At 51.4% G+C, this 19482-nt stretch overlaps 1 protein-coding gene across 2 annotated transcripts; it reads right to left on the bottom strand.

The window, feature by feature from the left end:
• Positions 1-5808: 5808 nt before the first annotated feature.
• REM1 (RRAD and GEM like GTPase 1) lies at positions 5809-13893 on the bottom strand. Of its 2 annotated transcripts, none has more exons than XM_046679325.1 (5): positions 13770-13893; positions 12351-12723; positions 11206-11288; positions 7765-7966; positions 5809-6556 (listed from the first exon to the last, which is right to left on the bottom strand). In XM_046679325.1, exons 2-5 carry the CDS (start codon positions 12688-12690, stop codon positions 6285-6287), a joined length of 897 nt encoding a protein of 298 aa, XP_046535281.1. In that variant the 5' UTR covers positions 12691-12723; positions 13770-13893; the 3' UTR covers positions 5809-6284. The 2 variants fall into 2 exon arrangements, with proteins under 2 accessions (XP_046535281.1, XP_046535282.1); XM_046679326.1 differs by having other exon boundaries at positions 11206-11285.
• Between the last annotated feature and the right edge of the window lie 5589 nt (positions 13894-19482).

The following is a 19482-nucleotide window of genomic DNA, read 5'->3' as shown; positions in this document are numbered from 1 at the left end:
TAACAGACAAAAGCATCTTTATTGTTTACAATATATTTTCTGTTGTTTTGACTTATTCTTATAATTAAAATGTGTTATTTTTGTAATTCAAAGTCCAATTTAAAAAATATACCCCTTGGCATTGGGCACCTTCGGTATCCCAATAGGCCTGAAGAGGCACTCTTGGAAAGGAGATAGGAAGGAACTGAACAAAAGGAACAAGCTGTTCTTTACAATTAAGTACTCAATTCATGGTCTGGGAGGTGACCTGCAGCCTGGGGGCCGGCTGAGAAGACATTTCTCTATCAGTGTTCGGGTTTAGACTAGAGGTTACAAACCATCAGCCTCAGGTCAGAATTCGGCTGGGGGACATGTTTTGCTTCTCCTGTCCAGGGATCCTAAAAATTGGAATTAGCAATAATTATTTAAGAATTGGGATACTTTACCTAAGTATCTGGCTTGCTGGCTTTCTTAGAAAAACCAAAATATCTGGCAACACTGAGTTCCCACCCTAACAGCAGTGATAGGTAGCTTAATTCTGCTGCTCCTTTTAGGCAGGCAGGTGCTTCCAGTTTGCCACAGACCTTGATGCTCCCTAATGACCTTTACCCAGTCGACCTCACTGATTTATATTACCTGTCTGACTCTGTGAGCATTCGAGTTAGTGACTCCTGGTTTAGGTTTTAGTGCATGTGTGTGTAAGATTCAACAATTGCTTCCTAGACAACTGGCCACGTGGAAAGGCATCGGTTCTCATTCACAGAGGTGGGCAGACCTGGAAGAGGAGTGGATTTGGAGGGGTCACACTCACTCTGGACTGTTCTGTAAGATTAGAAGAGCCAAGAGCACCGTGATTGCCCTGCTGGGGCCCCTTGGGGTCTTAATCCAGCCCCAATACCTCAAGACTTCTGAAGCTGTCTGCTGGTGGAGGGGGATACTGGAGCAAGACCTACATCTGTGGGTAGGGAGTAGGGTTTTCTGAAAAGTGGATGGAGATTAGACCAGTGGAGGTTGGAAGAAGCTGGTGCTCCTGGAGAGGAGCATGGACTTGAGAAAGGGAGGCAAGGTCAGACTCTGGGGACAGTGTCCCAGTGCCCTTGACATCCCACTAGGAGGGAACCCCTTTAATTTAGGGCCTTTTCTATTTACTATTAGAACAAGACTGAATGTGTGTGTGCACGGAGAGTGAAGACCCAGCCACTGCCTTCCTACATCCTCCACTCTCTCCTGCTACGGTAGACAAAATAAAAGCTCCCCCAAATGTCCATGTTTTCGTCCCTGAAACCTGTGAATGTGTTATGTTACATGGCAAAGGGGAATTAAGGTCAAAGATGGAATTAAGTGTCCTAACCCAATGACTTTAAAACAGGGAGGTTTTATCTGGGTGGTCTCAGTGTAATCACAAGGGGGGAAGAGGAAGGCACAGGAGGGAGAAGCAGAGAAATGGCAGCGTGAGATGGCCTTGCCTGATGCTGTTGGCTCTGAAGGTGGAGGAAGGGGTCATGAGCCAAGGAAAGTGGTTGGCTTCCATAAGCTAGGAAAGGCAAGGAAACAGATTCTCCTTTAGGGCCTCCAGAAAGGGCTGCAGCCCTGCTGACACCTTGACTTTTGCCGAGTGAGACTCATGATGGACTTCTTTCTATTCTACAGACTGTAAGATCACAAGTTTGGGCTGTTATAAGGCACTAACTTTGTGGCAATTCATTACAGCAGCAACAGGAAACACATACACCTGGCCACCTGGAGGGGCCACGTGCAGGTGAGATCTTGGGGTACGCCCACTATCAACCTCCAGACATGGGAGTGAGGACACCAGACAGACAGGTGAGATGACTCCAGTCACTCCGGTCTTTTGAGTTTGCCAGCTGAGGCCCCAGAGAGAAGCTGTATCCACTTTGCCTTGCCCAAATTCCTGACTCACAAAATCTATGAGCATAATAAAATGACTGTTTTTATGCCACTAAGCTTTGTGGTGGTTTGCTACGCAGCACCGTAACTGGAACGGGGACCCATCCTAGACTTGGACTTGAACCAGATGGAACTCGGGAAACTGCACACCCTGCTGACCCCCCGGGCTCCCAGCCCCTCGTTAGTCTTATTTTTAACTGAACCCTGAACTGAACAGAAGGGAACACTGCTGAAATTGAAACTGAATTTGTATATTTTTTCAAGCTGTTGAATGAGAATATTCAAATATTGAGACAGAGACTGTCACACAGAGAATTCTGCCCTAACCACTTCACTCTGTATATTTTGATTTGCCTAAGGTCACATGGTCACGGCAGAGCTGAGAGATCCTGAATCTTTATAGAGCAGCCGGCTGTGACCCTCTTTACCCTCCTCACCTTTCTTCAGAGCACAGACCCTTGTCAAAGTTTGCCGAATGAAGGACTGAGCTGTCCCTGCGAGACGTGTGTGTCCTACCGTCCAAGGACAGGGAGTTCCAGCCTGAACCTGATTCCTTGGGGGGTCGCTGGGTGGAAGCTCTGTGACCCTGGCTCAGAAATTGGAACTTTCCATCAAGTGATCCTCATCATTCCAGCAGCCTGGTTGGGGTGTGTTGGGATCCAGGTGGCCTTCATCTCATCTGAATCAGACCGTCACAGTTTGTGGCCCTCCCCAACAGCGGGAGGTGGCGGGGGCTCTGAGGAGACTTGGGGCCCCTGGGGAGACATTCATCTTTCCAGAGCTTTATCATTTTTTCCATAACAGTACCCTCCCTTCAAGGTGGAAAGTCCCAGCTGGTGGCTAAGGAGACTCTCAATGTGCTTTTGTTCTCTGCCCTGCCCCCAGCCTAGGCCGCAGGGTGCCGGGCAAAGACGCCTCCCTTTTTATACCAGCCTGCTCGAGACTTGCTGTAGTGACAGATGGTGCAATAGAGACGAGCCCTTAACACCATGGGACTAGATTTCCCTGGTTCGAATCTTTGCTCTGCTATTTGCTAACTGTGCAAGCTTGGCAGAGTACTGAACCTCTCTGTGCTATGGTTTCTCCATCTGAAAAGGGGCATGGTGATAATATGACCACTTTTGAGGATTTAATATAGGAAAAGTGCTTAGCATAGTACCTGACACATAGTAAGAGTGATGTAACTGTTTGCTGTTATTATTACATGACCTTGGGCAATTCATTTCCTGCCTCTGGGCCTCAGTTACCCCAATTGTACTATGAAGACAGCAGTTCTCAGCTGCCTCTCGACAGCTGATTTTGGTGTGAATCCTGAGTACCCTTTCTTGCTGTGTGACCTCAGACAAATTTCTTGGGTTCTCTTAGCCTCAACGTGCTCATCTGTCAAGTGGTACCTATTAAGCAGATGGTTGTACTGACGAGGAAATGAGAAAACGTGTATCCAGTACGCAGCACAGGGCCTAGCACACAGGAAGAGCTAAAACGAAGTTAGCTTTTTTTTTTTTTGGTTTGTTTTTATGGACAAGAAACAACTTTCTAAACTATAATAAGCTATGTCCCTGGGAGGAGAATTGTGGTTTTCTCACATGCTTTCCCAGCCATGTCTTATTCACAAACTCCTAGAATTAGACAGGTCAGGATTGGTAGGGCCATTTTACAGATCCTTGAATTAAACCCTTCAACAAATATCTCCTGATCACCTCTTATGAGCCAGGCACTGGTGTAGGTGCTGGGGGGAGAGCAGCAGCGAGGGCACTGCCCTCGTGAGCTTTCATTCCTGTGGGGGAGGCAGACAGTAAACATGTGAAGACACGAATATATGATACAAGTTCACGTTCAATTCCCTCATGTTACAGATGGGGAAACTGAGGCCCAGAAGGGACGAGATTGTCTAAAGTCCTCCAGTATCATGGCAGGGCAAAGACTCCCAAGCAAGTGTTCACAGTCTCGGAGTACCTTACCCTTAACAAACCCCCGTTTCCCCAAAGTCTTAAGACATGCTAGTGGGAGCTAACTTTACTGAATCTTCCCAGACACAGGACTTGCTTTAAGTACTTTGCACATTTAAGTCATTTAATCTTCACATCAACGCTGAGGGAGGGAACCATCGTGAATCCTATTTTATAGATGGAGAAACTAAGGCACAGGGAGATGGAGGGGAGCAGGGTTTGAACACAGACCCCCTGGTTTAGGGCCTATGCCCTCCACCACAGTCCTGTCTTGCCATGCTGGTTGCATACTCTTCCTGCCAGCTTGGTCTGTACTATTTCTTTCTTTCTCCCTCCGTGGTCTGTACTATTTCTTTCTTTCTCCCTCCGACCCCTATCCTGGTGTCAACAATTTCTTCCATACTCTGAGAAGGCGTGGTAAGCCCTCTTTCTCTCTGTCCCTCAACTTCCTCATCTGTGAACCACGACCACTCTGATTTTTAGCTCATTGTCAGTTTGTAATTATTTTATTCACTTACTTGTTTTTGAGTCTGCTCTCCCCACCAGACTGTGAGCTCCAGGGAGCAGCGCCCTTCTCCTTCTGTTCCCCACCATCTCCCCAGAGCCTGGTACTGTGCCCTGCACTTAGTAGGCCCTCAATAAATACTTGTGGAGGAAGAAAGAAGGGAATGGTGGCAACTGTCTTCAGTTTTCTCAAAACCGGCTCCTGCACTCTCTCCCTGGCCCCTCTTCCTTTCTCAGCCTGTGGGGCCCCCTTCTCTCCCTCCCTCTCACCTCCCAGGGCCGACTCAGGCCCTCCATCCGGCCTGCATTTTTCCGGGTTTGATATCATTTTTTCCACTCTCCCGGCTGCTGCCGGCTGCCTCTGCCAACTTTCCACAACCATAGCCCCTCCCCCACAACCGCAGGCTGGAGACAGCTTGGGGTGGGGGAAGACCCCCTCCTCTTCCCTTCCCCAGGCTGGAGCTGGGAGGGGGAAACAAGTGCCACCAGTCCCCTGCTGGCAAGACTGGGGGGGGGGGTCGCAGCTGGAGGATATGGTTTGCCTGCCCGTGCTTTGGTCTTCCTTGGCACGGGCATTCCTAGTGGCCGGGACATGGCCCACGTTGGGGGCTGAGAAATTGGGGCAGGCAGCTGGTTGGGGGCAGGGGTGTCAGGCATCAGGGACACAATGGTCCAAACCGTTTGCATCTTGTTCTTCTCTCGGGGTAGTGACACCCCTTCCCCTTAAGCTGGAAACTCCTGACCTGACCCCCAAGGCCCGGACCCAACCCCAGCCAGGCTGGATGCCTCACTACCTCATACTTCCCGCACCGACGCAGGAGGAGGCTGGGCCCTGGGGTCTAGTCCTCATCCTCACCAGCTGGGCAACCGTGGGGTGCTCACTTCCCCTCTCTGGGCTTCAGGTTCCACATTCAAAAAAATGAATGAGTTGGACTAAATTGGAGTCCATCCTGGGGATTAATGGATTGAGTTTCATGGAGTCCACACTCGCCCCCATCCCCCCCTTTAAATTGTATGCAAAATTGTGTTTGAAAGTCCATTTCCCCAGGACTCTATAGCTTTTCGTCACATTCTCCAAAAGGACTGTGGATAAGCTGGGCACAGACTAGTCTCGGGAGCCTGGGTTGGAATCCTGGCAATTTCACTTCTAGCAGCTGTATGATCTTCAGCGTGAACCTTCCCCTCCTGTGCCTCAGTTTTTCAATTAGTAAACAGGGGTCGTGAAGATTAATTAATACTTGCGACTGGTTAGGACAGTCAGCTCCCAACACACACCTGCTATTACATTGCCAGGATGAGTGCTGAGAGTCCTCCCAGATAATACTTTGTGAATCTATAATCTAAAAAATGGGTTAATGAGAAAAGAGGTCATCACACTGAACTGTGGTTGTTTGCGCTCCACTGGGTCTCCCTCAAAGATGGGGGGGGCAGGGGCCCTGCCCAGTGGTTGGGAGAAGAGCCCGCACACACAATTGGTCCAATGCTTTTATTGACTGACCCTGACACACAGGTCACCTGGCTAACCCAGTCTGCAGCCAGTGTAGATGGGAGAGCGGGAGGCGGAGAAGCCTGGAAGAGCCCAAAAGAAGAGGTCTGGGCATCAGACAGGACATCCTTCTGGTCTGGTTTATTGTGGAGGGTTTCTAAGAGGTGGCCGGAGCCCAGGGACAGGGAAGATTTTTACAAAAAGACGCGCACTACGTAAAAAACCCTACTCTGTGCCCAGCTTGGGCTTCGGCCCCACAGTCCACGGCTTCCCCGAGGGCGGAGGGGTCCCCCAAGTTGCGGGTCTGGGAGATGCTCCGACCGTCGGGGCAGCGGGCAAGCAAGTACCACGATGCAGCCTCCAGGCCACCGCGCCTCTGCTCCTCGGTGGCGTTGGTGGCGTCAGTGGAGCCCAGAGTGCACCCCAGTGTCCCGCCATACCTGGGAGGGCGGGCGGCCTCAGAGCACGGCCAGGTTGTGGCAGGACTTGGAGCGGGCCTTGAGTGCCCGGCGCCGGGCGCTGCGGGCCGTCAGGCGGGCCAGGAAGCGGCGAGCGCGCTGGCCGAGGCTCGCCCGTCGTCTGGGCGCCGCGGGCTCCCGGGCTGAGCTGTCCCGGCGGCGCAGGCGCAGTTGGCGCACCACGCCCTCGAAGAGCTCGGCCACGTTGTGCTGCAGCGTGGCCGACGTCTCGATGAACTTGCAGTCGAACACCACAGCGCAGGCGCGGCCCTCTGAGGGGGCGGGGTCAGGCGAGATAGGGTGGAGGAGGAGATAAAGGTAGGAAGAACTGTGCTCAGCCTCCATCAAAGCAATTTTTCCTTTCCCCGTGCCTTTTGTCGGGTGCCAGGGAACTCAGACATACATCAGACCTGGCTTGGAGGAGTTAGTTCGTAGGCTTGTGACTGATTCTGGTAGCAGAAGGAGGCTAGAAAGACAGGGAGGCTGGGAGCGGGTAGAGAAGGGCCTTGAATGCCAGGTAAGGGGTCTCATCTGTTCATCGGAATTATCTGGGGGAGCTTGTTAAAATGCAGATTCCTGAGCCCACCCACAGAGATTGTGATTCGGTAGGTTGGGATGAGGTCTGGGATCCTACGTTTTAACAAAATCTCCTGGGGATAATGTTGCAGAATTTTGCATAGCATATGGTCTTCCACCTCCAGGATGCCCCTGGGCTGCAAGGCAGGGGCCTGGATTCTAGTTCTCGGTGGCTGGTGATCCTGTGGAACTGGCAACCCCACTCTGGGTCTCAGTTTCCATATATTTTAGATTTTGCCCTGTGAGTAGGACCATCTTTATGCGTCCCACCTGATATATCAAACATATTAAAATATTCCCCATCTCACATTAAAAACAATTTATATATAACTTTAACCGTTTTGGTTTGCAGTTGCTGGCTGACACAATTTTGTTTGTAGACAATTAAAGCTTTGTGAAATTTGAATTGATAACTTTCCCACTGTATTTTGTTGCCTAATAATTGTCTTTTCCAGGTCTCAGATGTAAGCCCTTGAACAGCTTGTGGGCCCTGGGCCTATCATGCCTAGTGGATAAAGTGTCTCTGACTAAGGGCATAGGAGAGCCATAGGGGAATTTTTCAGCAAAGAAATGGCAAGGTCAGATCTGGTTCTGGAAAACTCTAGCAGCCAGCAAGGAGAACCAATTGAGTGGGGATAGAGAAGTGCAGGGGTTGGCCCAGGCTAGAGTGGAGATGCCAGGAAGGGGCAGAGGCTGTGGGCACGTAGGGAAGGGAATGCGGGGTTAAGGGAGGTGGACCTGACAGGATTTGGGGACTGCTTTGGAATGGTTCCTAGTTTTCAGGCAAATAGATGCAGGATGAGAGTGAGGTGGGGATGGTCACTGAGATGAAGAACACTGGAGGAGTTGCAGTAACAGTGGGACGGAGACAAAGGGGAGGAGGAAGGGGGAGTGGAGGGCTCACCTTCCACGGAGACTTCCCGGCAGCGTGCCAGGTCCGCCTTGTTGCCCACCAGGATGATGGGCACGTGGTCCGCCTGATGTGTGCGCCGCAGCTGAATGCGGAGCTCAGAGGCACTCTCGAAGCTGCCTCTGTCCGCGATGGAGTACACAATGACATAGGCACTGCCCACCTGCAGGCATGACTCCTGGCTCCAGCTTTCATCCTGTAGGGGAGGGACCCCAGGCCCATCCTCAGAGGGTACCTAGGCCCTGGCTGAGAAAGGTGGGGGCTAGGATGGTCTGAAGCATGGAATGGGGCTGAGGTTTATACTCAGGATGGGTTTGGGTGACAAATTCTGCCACAATTCCGTGTCAGCTTGGGAAACTACTGATCCTCTCTGAGCCCCAGTTACTCTGCTTGAAAAATTGGGCTAATGACACTCCCTTACTACATTCTGTCATTCATTGGTCCTTCTGTAGGCTGGGCACCAGACACAAAAGATTTATTTGGTTCCTCTTCCTGCTAAGGAGGGCTCTGGCTTTGCCTGCTCAGCTCTTTTGTCTGGTTTCTAAGGAGGGTTCGGTCTTGCTAGACAGTTCTGTTGGTCTTTTGCAGTTTAGAATTAATAGAAAAAAGGAAGGGAGAGAAGTGAGGACAGGAAGCTGACTTCAAGAGAGGGGTGAGGTAACAACTGGAATGTAAGGGAAGCGGGTGGGAGAGGCCAGGGGCATTTTAAGAAGTGGAGTCCTTTCGGGTTGTTTGACAAGGAAAGGGAAGAACTGGAGGAAGTTTGAGATTCTGTTTTGGATGATGATCTTTTGTCAGACTCTGAGTCTGGACCACCTGGGGAACAAATTTATAAGTGTTTAACAAAACACAGTTCCTGTCCTCCAAAAGCTCATGGTCTGGAAGGGAGGGTATGGAAATGGAGAGTTATACTGCAGTGTTAAGTACCATTAAGAGCGGCAGATACAAGGGGCTGGAAGAGCCATGGGGGGTACGTAGGCAGGGAGAGGTTAGGCCAGAAGAACTCAATCTGGCAGAATGTGGGTGGGCTTCACAGTGGACTGGTGAGTGGGGTTTGAAAGGATAAGCAGGCTGAGCAGGAGAGAAGAGAATGTGGTGGAAGCATTGTTTGTGAGGGGGAGAAGAAGCCAGAAAAGTTTTCTGATAACCAAATAAGATAGATGAATAGGAAAGCATCAGATCCATGGTCAACCTCATTGGCAAAGGGAGTAAGTTCTCAACAGCCATATTGAGACTTCCCTAGGCCAAATAACTGTGGGCTGAATCAGACAGATGTGGGTTCTCAACCTTGACTATGGATAGGTTCCTTCCTCCCTCTGGGTCTCAGTTTCCCCATCTCTAGAATGAGAGGGAGGGTCTTGACCATTCATTCATTCCTTGCACAAATATTTATGGAGGATTTGCTATGTGCGAGCTGGTGCTATGAAACCAGCTTCTATGAAAGCTGGTTGGTGCATGGGTTGGTGGGTAAGAACCCCTTGGGAGTATGATTAACAATATAGATTCCAGGACCCCATTTTTGTAGGTTCTTATTCATTAGGTCTTGGGTGAGGCCTGAGATTTTGATTTTGATACTCTCTCCAGCGACTCTGATGGTCAGCCAAGCTAGGGCACTACTGGACGAGCTAAAGGTCCACCCAATTCTGCCTGATTCTGCCTCTGTGCCATCAAAGAATACCATGTTGCTCAAGGATGGAAAGGATGGATGCTTATTCCATTAAGACTGCTACTGTGTGGCCCCTCTTTGGGACCTGCTTACACAGTCACTGACTGGGGAAACTGTACCAGTCTCTCCATTTTACTTGTAGGAGAACCAAGGGCCAGAGGAGAAGTGAAAACTCTCAAGGCCACACAGCCAGCTGGGCACAGAATTTCAATTCCTGCCTTCTAGTCCAGTACTCATCCCTCACACCGTCTCCCAAATGGGACTCCTAGTCTGATCCCTCTTCTTAATTCACTGGACTCTGCCCCCCCAGGATTCTCAACGGCATCCAAAAAGTAAACCCTTCCTCATCAGCGTGTGAGCTCCATGAGGCCAGGGGTTACGTCTGCCTTATTCACAGCTGGGTCTTCAGTGTCCTGGCCCATGAGATACACCCAGCTGGTGCTTCGTAATGAATGGATGAGAGATGGAGTGAAATCTCAGCTGGAGGTTCAGAAGGTCATGCTCCTGGGGGGATGGAGAGGGGCAGTCCTAGTGCATAAGAGGACAGGCTCTGGGGTCTTACAGATCTGGGTTCGAATCTCATTTGCTATCTGAGAGCTTTGGACACATTACTTAACCTCTCTGAGCTTCGATTTCTGCATTAGCAGAATGGCAATCAGAAGAACACTCACCGGATAGTTTTTGTCTTGACTGAACGTTATAATATACGTCCAGTGCTTAGCACAGGGGCTGACACTAAGCAAGAAGGTGCTCCATAAATGTCAGCTGCCTTTATGAGAATCATCATCATTATTATTATGCTTACTTGGACCTGGGTTTCCTTCTATGCTTGTTAAAAGGAACTGACCACAGAGCTCCTTCATCCCTCGCTTTTGGGCCTATTACTGGAGCTGTCAGCCATTCCTGTCAATCACCCAACACTGGCCTCCTCAGCCCCACCCGATGGGCAGGGCCTCCCTGTATTTCATGGGAGGAGCCTACCCTTTAGCCGGGTGGGATCCTGGGTGATTTTAAGATCCTTCTTTTTGTTTAGCTCTATTTCTTCAACGTTCTACAATAACCATGTATTACCTGAACAGCAAGAAAAAAGAAAACTCAAACAAAATAAGAAAAGCATACTAGGGACATGTCCCTGCCTGCTGCTCTCTTCCTACTCTGGAAGGGATTGGGGAAGGACACACTTTAGCTTCCTTTTTTACTATCAAGTTATAATTAACAAAAATTATCATTCTTTACAATTCTTCACCCATGCTCAGCATTTTTTCATGCTCCAGACTGCGCTCACTTCTGTGAAATTGCATAAGAAGTTTTTAAAACCAGCTGGTAAGGGAGGCAGGAACGATCAACCCATTTATCAGAGAAAACTGAAGCCCAGAGCGGGGAAGTCAGAGGGAGTACGTCAGTTGCACAAAGCTACACAACTGGTCAGAAAAGAAAGAGGGCTTCACCTCAGGCATTTTGGTGCTAAAACCAGTGTTCCTTCCTCTGCACAATGTGGGTGGGTGGGTGGAGTGGGACGAGGGTGCTAATAAGGAGGAGGCTGGAGGGGGAGAAGCACATCCTGGGATGTCTGCAGGGAGGGGGTCAGTGGACCCAGAAAAGGGCCGGGTCATGAGCTCCCTCTGCTTTTGGTTGGAAAGGCTGCTTAGGAGCTGTGGGTTTTGGGGAGTGCTGAGGATGGCCCCTGCCCTGTCCTTGCTCTGTGGTGTCCTTGGAGTCTGGTAATAGGCTCAGCATCCCTCCCCCAAGTCTTGTTTGCTGTGTCATACCAGTTTCTCAGCCTCCCAGGTGTCCATGACCACCAGCGTGGTGTCCTCTCCATCCACTGTGAGGGTCCTCTCGTACACATCTTCTGCAACCGAGGAAAGAGCCGGAGCTCAGAGAGGTCTGGGGAGGGTGTGGGTACCTCCAACCCCCGCTTCTGGTCACAGTGCCCCCTCCACTTCTTGAAGTGCTTACCACACTTGTCTGATGCTTGTCTCTCCTGATAGGTCAAGACAGAAGCTCCACGAGGAGCCCATGTCTCCCCAGCTACCAGTACAGTACCTGGCACATAGTAGGTGCTGAAAAAGCTATTGTTGGTGTGGTGGATTGAATGGATGTGGGCTGATGGGGTTGAAGCTGGGCTGGGGATTCTCCCAGTCCTGCTCTGTGCCTGGCTTAGTGTATGCTTCAGGCAGGTCACATTACGCTCTCTGAGCCTCAGTCTCCCCATCCGTCACACATACAGGGGTACACATGGATGCCTCTCATATGGGTTCTCACTCTCAGAGGGCTCAAGGCTGGGGCCTGACCAGAGTGTCCCCACCTTCTCTCTGCTTTTAACCAACCCCCTTCCCCATTCATCTTTTGCCCTTTCAGCCAGTCCTGCAGGAATCCATCTTCATTTCCTCTCTCCTGTCCCTGTTCCCCATCATTGCTGGAGCCCCTGGCCCTCTCAGCTCACTGCCTCTTTTGGGAGTAAAGGAACCCAGAGCCCAGTTCTTGGAGTCTGGGAGTCTATTCTGGGCAGGATCTTACTTTTGCTGCAGATCCTGGTGGCCGTGGATGGGACTGGGAGGACCTGAGAGTCAGGGGGAGCTGGGGCTGGCAGTTTCTGAGCTGGGTGGAAGTCCACCATTTCTTTACTCTCAGAACTGCTTTCCTTACCACATGGAAATGAATCATACACCTCTCATCCATGAGAAATTGGCAGAATTCTCATTCGCTATTCAAAGAATTTCCCTCCCGTCGACCATCGTGCAGGCTGCACAACTCTAGGAGGGCACTGTTCACTCCACAGTCTATGTGAACCGCACCTCTTAGCATCGAGCAGTGCATGCGTTGTACAACTGTTCTTGGCAGCCTTGTGACCCTGATGACAGTGCTTTTTATGCCTCTGGCCACATCCCAGCTCATCCCACAGGGTCCCTACCTCCCAGCTGTTCATGGAGGTCCCGCTCTTGCTTCCCTGCAAAGAGGCTGGCCAGGCTGGTCTTCCCTACGCCAGGATCTCCAAGCAGTACCACGCGGTAGAGGGCCTCCCAGGAGCCTTCAGAGTCGCTGGATTCAGAGGACCAACCGTTGGGGGCAGGTGAAGGTTTCCGGGTGGGAGGGTTGAGGGAGGCTGATTGGCCCAGCCGGGGATGCTGGGATTGCGTGGAGGGCGCTGCGCACAGGAGGCCAGGCTGGTGGCCCCGGGGGGACAGGGGCAGAGGAGTGCTGGCTCGACGATGCAGGGGGGTCTTTGCTTCTTGCTGAGTGTTTAGTGTCATCCTTGGGAGGGGGACTTGGCTCCTTCCTTCCTTCTGTGAGCAAGAAGGGAGAATGGGTGGTGAGCAGGGTGCTTTGAGCCCCCCTTCTTCTGTAGAGTCCTGACAGCTGCTGAGATGGCCTCCTCCAGAGCCCCCTCTTGAGTTCACATGGGAGGAGGAGGAGTCTGGGCTCCTTGGGGTGCGGGCTTTCTGGCTTCAGGCCGAGGGTATACCTGGGCCAGGCTGGGAGGAGTGAGTGTGCGAGCTGTGAACACACACATGCATGCACACCCAGAGGCCATTTCCTATGCCTGGAGGATGACCCACTCCCCATGACACAGTCAGGCAGAGAGGCAGCAGTGAGGCGGGACGTCCACACAAGCACGCACACACTTGTGTACACAGACCTGCCCTTCCCATTCAGAACATGCCGTCCATGCTCTGAAAGGCGCCTGAATTGCCCCCTCCTCCTCTTCCCCACAGGACTCTTCACCATGATTGAGGGTTGGGGGGTACAGAGGAGAGTTGAGGGCCCCTCAACTTGCTCACTTCCACTGCCCCATCTCACGAGGGCTGAGGAAAAGGGAGGAGGGGGTGGGGTGGTACTCCGAAGGGCGAGGGGAATCTGGGGGTTCCCTCTGGCTGAAACCGGAGCGCTCTGGTGCCATGGGAACGGCGTGTCTGGCCCGCCCTTTACGTGAAAAATTCAGGAGAGGTTGGCGTGACGGCCTCCAGCTGCTGTTGGGGAGCGGGGCTTCGAGACAGCCGGGACCCAGGTTTGGAGACAGGACAGGGTCCTGGCGGGGGTGGGGGCTGGGAGGAGAAGACCCAGCGGGCCCGGGAGCGGATATGTCATTCCCCGAGTCTGAGTCCGAGCTCACCCAGCCCGGGGTCCTGGGTGCGAATCCCCCGGTCCCGGGAGAGTTCCCTGTCCGAGACTCCCCAACCCTCGGGGCCCCAGGTCGGAGGACCCTCACCCCCGGGAGGCGGGTTCGAGGCCTCCCTCGCCCCTGCCTACGCCGCAGAACCCCCCCACGCAGGCGCCTGGCGAACTCCGCTCCAACTTGACTAAGTTGGCGGCGGGCTGCGCCGGCCTTTACCTCGCCGTGGGGAGGGGTCCAGGGTCCCCGGCCGCCGCAGCCGCCGGCCGCTCCAGGCTGTACCACCGCCGCGGCGCGCAGCCCCTCGGGCGGTCCCGCCCAGTCGCCCCGGCGGGGGAGGAGCCGCGACCCCGCCCCGTCCAGCCCCGCCCCATTAGGGCAGCCCAGGGGTCCCCGCCCCAAGGCCTTGGCCACTGAATGACTTTTCGCAGAGCTCAGCTGACCCGCTGCCTCAAGGGCTTCGCCTGGGGTGGGAGTGGCGGTGGCGGTGTTGGGGTGGAGGGCCAGAGAGAGGAAGGATGGGGATTCTCGATTCCTGGGTCTGGTTCCCCTCTGCCTCCGCATCTGTCCACTCCAGCCATAAGGCGCACCGACTTTCTCCCTCACAAGAACCGCTTGGAAAGCTTGTTAAATATTCAGGTTCCAGCTCCCACCCTCCAGAAGAGGCAGATTCGGCAGTCCTGGGAGAGGGGTTCGGCAATCTGCGTTTTAAACAAGTGTCCAAGAGACCCTGATGCGGAGTTCATGGACCCCACTTTAGAAACTCTGCTCTGGATGGAAAATTAATTTTGGGAGGTGGCTTGAGGGGAGGAGGGAGCCCAGGAAGTCTGCACTGAAGAGTTCTAAATATCTTATTTTAACATCATTCATTCATTCATTCACCAAATTCTGGGTTAAGTACCCCTTACGCAGCTAGGGCTGGCCGGTGCCTGGAAGAATGGCTGTGCCCTCTGATGAATATTTACTGAGCACTTGTGCTGTGCCTGGTATGGTATGTGCACTTTTCACTAGCTCATTTAATCCTGACACAACACTAAGAGGAAGAGAAAACTTACCTGGGTCTGGGACTCAGGTCTCTGCTTCTCAGCCCACTGTCCCTTTCTATCTTGGCCCATGACTTTTTTTTAAATAGCTTCCCAGGCCTAGAGGAGGAGGAAAGAGACACTATGATCTCGCTATAGGAGAGAAGTTGGCTGTAGGGAACTGGTGGTTTTGGCCTTCCGTGGGGCCAGGATCCAGTCTCTTTGAGGAGGGTGCTTCCTTTTCAGTCATGAGGGACTGGGGCCAGTATGTTTATGGGGCCCGCAGAGACCGGGCTGTACCTGTGGGTGGGGCTCCTTGTCATGGGTGAGGGGGTCCAGGTGTCTGGCCCAGAGCATTCCCACAGCAGCCTGGTGGACTAGCTCAGCCCCCGCAGGGCTCTGGGCAGACACTGAACCCCCTCATGCCTGGCTTCCTGCTGAGGTTTGGCCCTCCAAGCTTCCCTGTCCCACCTACAAGATGGGCTGCAAGTGGTTCGCTGTTGTACGTTGTCCGGGAGGGAGGCGTCGTAGTTTAGAAGTCCCAGCTCTGCAGCTCAGTGGCTGTATGGCCTTAGTCAAATCACCTCCCTTCTCCGGGATTCACTTTCTCTGTTTAAAACTGAAATCTGAGCAGGTTTCACCCTTGCTACAAAACTTACAGTTGTCTACAATACAAAAGCCTGAACTTGACCTTCAAGGCCGATGGCGCTCTGGCTCCTTTCCTCTGCAGGGTCATTTTCAATCTCTCCTCCCAACAAATCCTTTGCTCTGGCTACGCCCCACTCCTTCAGGCACATTCTATTCCTTCTGTCTGGAACACCCTTTCCTCTACTCATCTTTCAAGATGCGGCTCAGATGCCTGTGTAGCAGACGCTGTTCTAAGCTCTGTACACAAATTCTCTCAGTGGTCCTCAAACTTTAGCGGTGCAATAGAATCTCTTGGAGGATTTGTTAAACCGCAGCTGGCTGGGACCCACGCCTAGAGCTTTGATTTTGTAGGTTTGGGTAGAGCTTGATAATTTGCATTTCTAACAAGCCCCAGGGTTTGTAGCTGCTTGCTGCTCTGTGTCCTACACTTTGAGAACCACTGTATTATTTCGTTTAATCTTTAAATGTGCTAGGCAGCCATTGCGCTCTATGAGGTAGGTACTATTACTCTTCTCATTTTCTGAATAGGCCTAAATATGTGCCTGTTTGAACGGGTTTCTGGTCCCATCTCCTGGGCATCAGGAAGGGAAACCTCCATGTATTTAGCTTTGCAAGGGGGGCTTGTCATCATTTCCTAGATGACAGCCTGGGGCTCAGAGAGGCTGAGTGACTTGCTCAAGGTATCACAGCCATCAGGGGGAGATGCTGGCATTGAACCAGGTCTCTCTGAAGCCAAGGCTTTCCCTACCCTCTCAGGTGGGGAAGATGTCCAGTTTCTGACCCAGGCATTGCTTCAGGAAATCCTGTCCCCGGCTTCAGAGCTCAGTAACCTCCAGAGGGTATGGCTGACCAGTTCCCCATGTCGTTGGCTGAGATCCAGCTGTAGCCTTGGGCCCACAAGGCCTCAGACTCCCACCTAGGTCTCCTGCTGCCTACACTCCTGCCTGGATCTGTAGCCCAATAAAGGCTGGGCTGCAGGCAGCAGGCTCAGGTCGCTTGGCTCGTCTCCTCTTGTGTTCTCCCCAGTGGCCTCCCCAGGAGCCCTGTGGCCATGACACAGCTGCTTCTGCTCATTGTGGCTCTCCTGGTCCTGGGTCATGTGCCGCCAGGTAACATCGCCTGTGTGTGTGAGTGTGTGTGTGTAGAAAGGAGGACTGGCTCTCAGGGCCTGGGGACAGAGGGGGCCTGGGCCAGTGCTGACGTTCTGGCCCCACCGCTGACTTGCTGGGCAGCTTAGACTGAGTTGCTAAAGCAGCCCGCCCCTCAGTTTCCTAATCTTTAAGATGAGATTCACTCCACAAATATTCACTGGAAAAATATTTCCTGTGTGCCAGGCACTATTACAACTGCTGGAGACCCAGGAGAGACAGAAAACAAGGTTCTTGCCTTTGCAGAGCTGATGTGTTAGTCAGTGGTGACAAAAAATAACCAAATAAACATATAATGTGTCAGATGGTGATAAGCGTTAAGAAGAATAAAAGCAGAACTAGGGGTTCGTGTGACGTATGCTTGTGGGGATGACGGGTGAGCTGATGGGGATGGTCAAGGAAGGCCTCTGATAAGCTTTTTTTTTTTTTAAGTTTTTATTTTGGAAAGTTTGAAATTTACATGAAAGCAGAGAAAATAATATAAGGCACAAAGCAAGTTTTTAAAAAACTTTTTAGGGGCCAGCCCGTGGCTGAGTTGTTAAGTTTGTGTGCTCTGCTTCGGTGGCCCAGGGTTTCACTGTTTGGATCCTGCGTGCAGACATGGCACCGCTCATCCTGCTATGCTGAGGCGGCGTGTCACACAGCACAACCAGAGGGACCTACAACTAGAATTTACAACTATGTACTGGGGGGCTTTGGGGAGAAGAAGAAGGGGGGAAAAAAAAGAAGATTGGCAAAGAAGTTAGCTCAGGTGCCAATCTAAACAAAAAAAGACTTTTTATTATGGAAAAATATAAACTCATGCAAAACCAGAGAATAATGTAATGATGTGAGTTTTTAAAAGGAATCTTTTTATTTTAGAAAATTTCAAACATGAATAAAAAAATAGTACAAAAACCCTTATGTATCCATCCCCCAACCTCAACAATTATCAACTTGAACCAATCCTTTTTTCTTTTTCACCTGCCCCTTGTCCCCAGTGAACTATTGTGAAGTATGGTCATGTGCCACATAAGGACGTTTTGGTTAATGATGGATTCATGTACGACTGTGGGCCCATAAGATCAGTACCATATAGTTTAGGTGTGTCATATAGCCTAGGATGTTAGGCTATACCGTCTTTGTTTGTGTAAGTACACTCTATGATGTTTGCACAATAACGAAATTACCTAGCAATTCATTTCTCAGAACGTATCCCTGTTGTTAAGCAATGCATGACTGTAGTCTCAGATGTCTTCTAACTTTCTGTAAGGAAGGTTTGAGCAGAGATGTGATGACAGTGAGAATACAAAGAAGATTGTTGCAGGCAGAGGGAGCGGCAAGGACAAAGGAGGCGGGAGGGTGACAGGTGTGTTTGAGGAGCAATGAGGAGGCCAGTGTGGCTGGAGTGGGGGGCATGGGGAGACGAGTGGAGGGAGAGGAAGTCAAAGGTATGAGGAGAGGACAGTGGATGGTGTAGGAGAAAACGTAACAACTTCTGTATCTCGGGGTTGTTGGAAGGTTGAAATGTGATGATGTGTTAAGAGGAGTTATTATAGGAACTGCCCTCACCTGGGCGTCAGGGCCTTGGGTTTAGGTAGATCCACCACTTACTGGTTAGGAGAAGCTGGATAAGTCCTTTTCCTTCTTTCTTTGTAAAATGAGAGGGTTGACCTGAATGAGCACTGGTTGTTCCAACTCTCTAAGTTGTCATTCTGATAATCTCCCTTTCCATTTATTGAGTATTTACTACGTGTTCAGGCAATATGCTCTAGTGATTAAATGCTCTACACAGCCCTCTGAAAGAGACTGGTCCAGATGAAGAATCGGAGGCCAAGGTCATTCAGCTGGGAAACAGCAGAGCTGGGATTCGGACCCAGGCGGTCTGAGCTGGGTTCGCACCACACCGTTAACCATTATACTACACACCGTCTTCAGAGTGTGGATTCTTTGCCTCGTAGAGATTTTGAGGCCAGCTCTGTATCATTCTAAGATTCCCAGCCTTGGCAGGATGGAAGGATGGGCCGGTTGGCAGGGCTGAATAACACCCATGGGTTGGCCCGGGGTATCGTGAGGATTCTGTGGGGTATCTTAATCCAGGGAGAGGCAGAGGAGCCTTTCCCCTGTACCTCCCAGTCAGCCCCCGTTCTTCTGAGTTGCCAGGTCACCTGTCTAGAAACATCACTGTAACAGACAGGCCTGTCTAAGCGATCCTCCTCGCCCCTCACTTGGCCACATCTGCCCTGATGGCCATCGCAGCACCCTGATCGTTTCCTTCAGCGTGTTTACCACTCTACTTATTGTATTTATTTGCTTGGGTTTTAACTGCCTTCCCTGCTCGGAGCTCCTTGAGGGCATGGACCATGCCATCTTGTTCATTGTGGTACCCCTAATGCCCCATGTCTGGTGTATGAATAAATAAAGGAGATGCCCCACTGCATGCTATGATCAAAGACGCTTGGAGGGGGTGCAGGACCTATTCCCCCAAAGCCTTGCCTTTTCCATGCCCATGGTTGGAAATTCCTCCACTAAACCCTAACATTAACAGGTCCCTCTGTGTGTGAGGCAGTTTGTATAATGGTTACGAGTGGGGACCCTGGAGCTGGATTGCCTAGGTTTGAATCCTGGCTCTGCTCCTTAATGGCTATGTGACCATGAGCAAAGTTGTTAGCCTTTCTGTGCCTCAGTTTCCTTGGCTGTATACAGGGATTGTAATAAGACCAACTATAATCGGATAGTGTTGTTATGAAAAGTGCTTAGAGTATATCTGGGATGTGAGTTAACCTGGACAAGAAATTAGTCTCTAACTTGTAACCAGTGGTCTAACTTGCCCCCTGTGGGCTAATCTGGACTGAGATCTGTGGTCTAAATTGTCATTGGTTGTCTCATCTATGAGTAGTGGTCTAGCCTGTTATCTCTAGTCTAACCTTTGCCCTGTGGTCAGAGCTCATGTCCCATGGCCTAACTTATGACCTCTGGGCTGCTCTATGACCTGTCATCTAACAGATGACCAGAGAGCTCACTGGTGACTTGTGATCTAACCTGGGCCCTGTGGCCTAACTTGTGGTCTGTGGTCTAAACTGGGGCTTGTGGCCTAACCCTTGATCTGTGGTTAAATCTGTGACCAGTGGTCTC

This window comes from Equus quagga, chromosome 12 (genome assembly GCF_021613505.1).
Source record: "Equus quagga isolate Etosha38 chromosome 12, UCLA_HA_Equagga_1.0, whole genome shotgun sequence".
Classification (NCBI taxonomy): Eukaryota; Metazoa; Chordata; class Mammalia; order Perissodactyla; family Equidae; genus Equus; species Equus quagga.
Note: the sequence above shows the minus strand (reverse complement) of the source record. Positions and strands in the feature narration are given on the sequence as shown.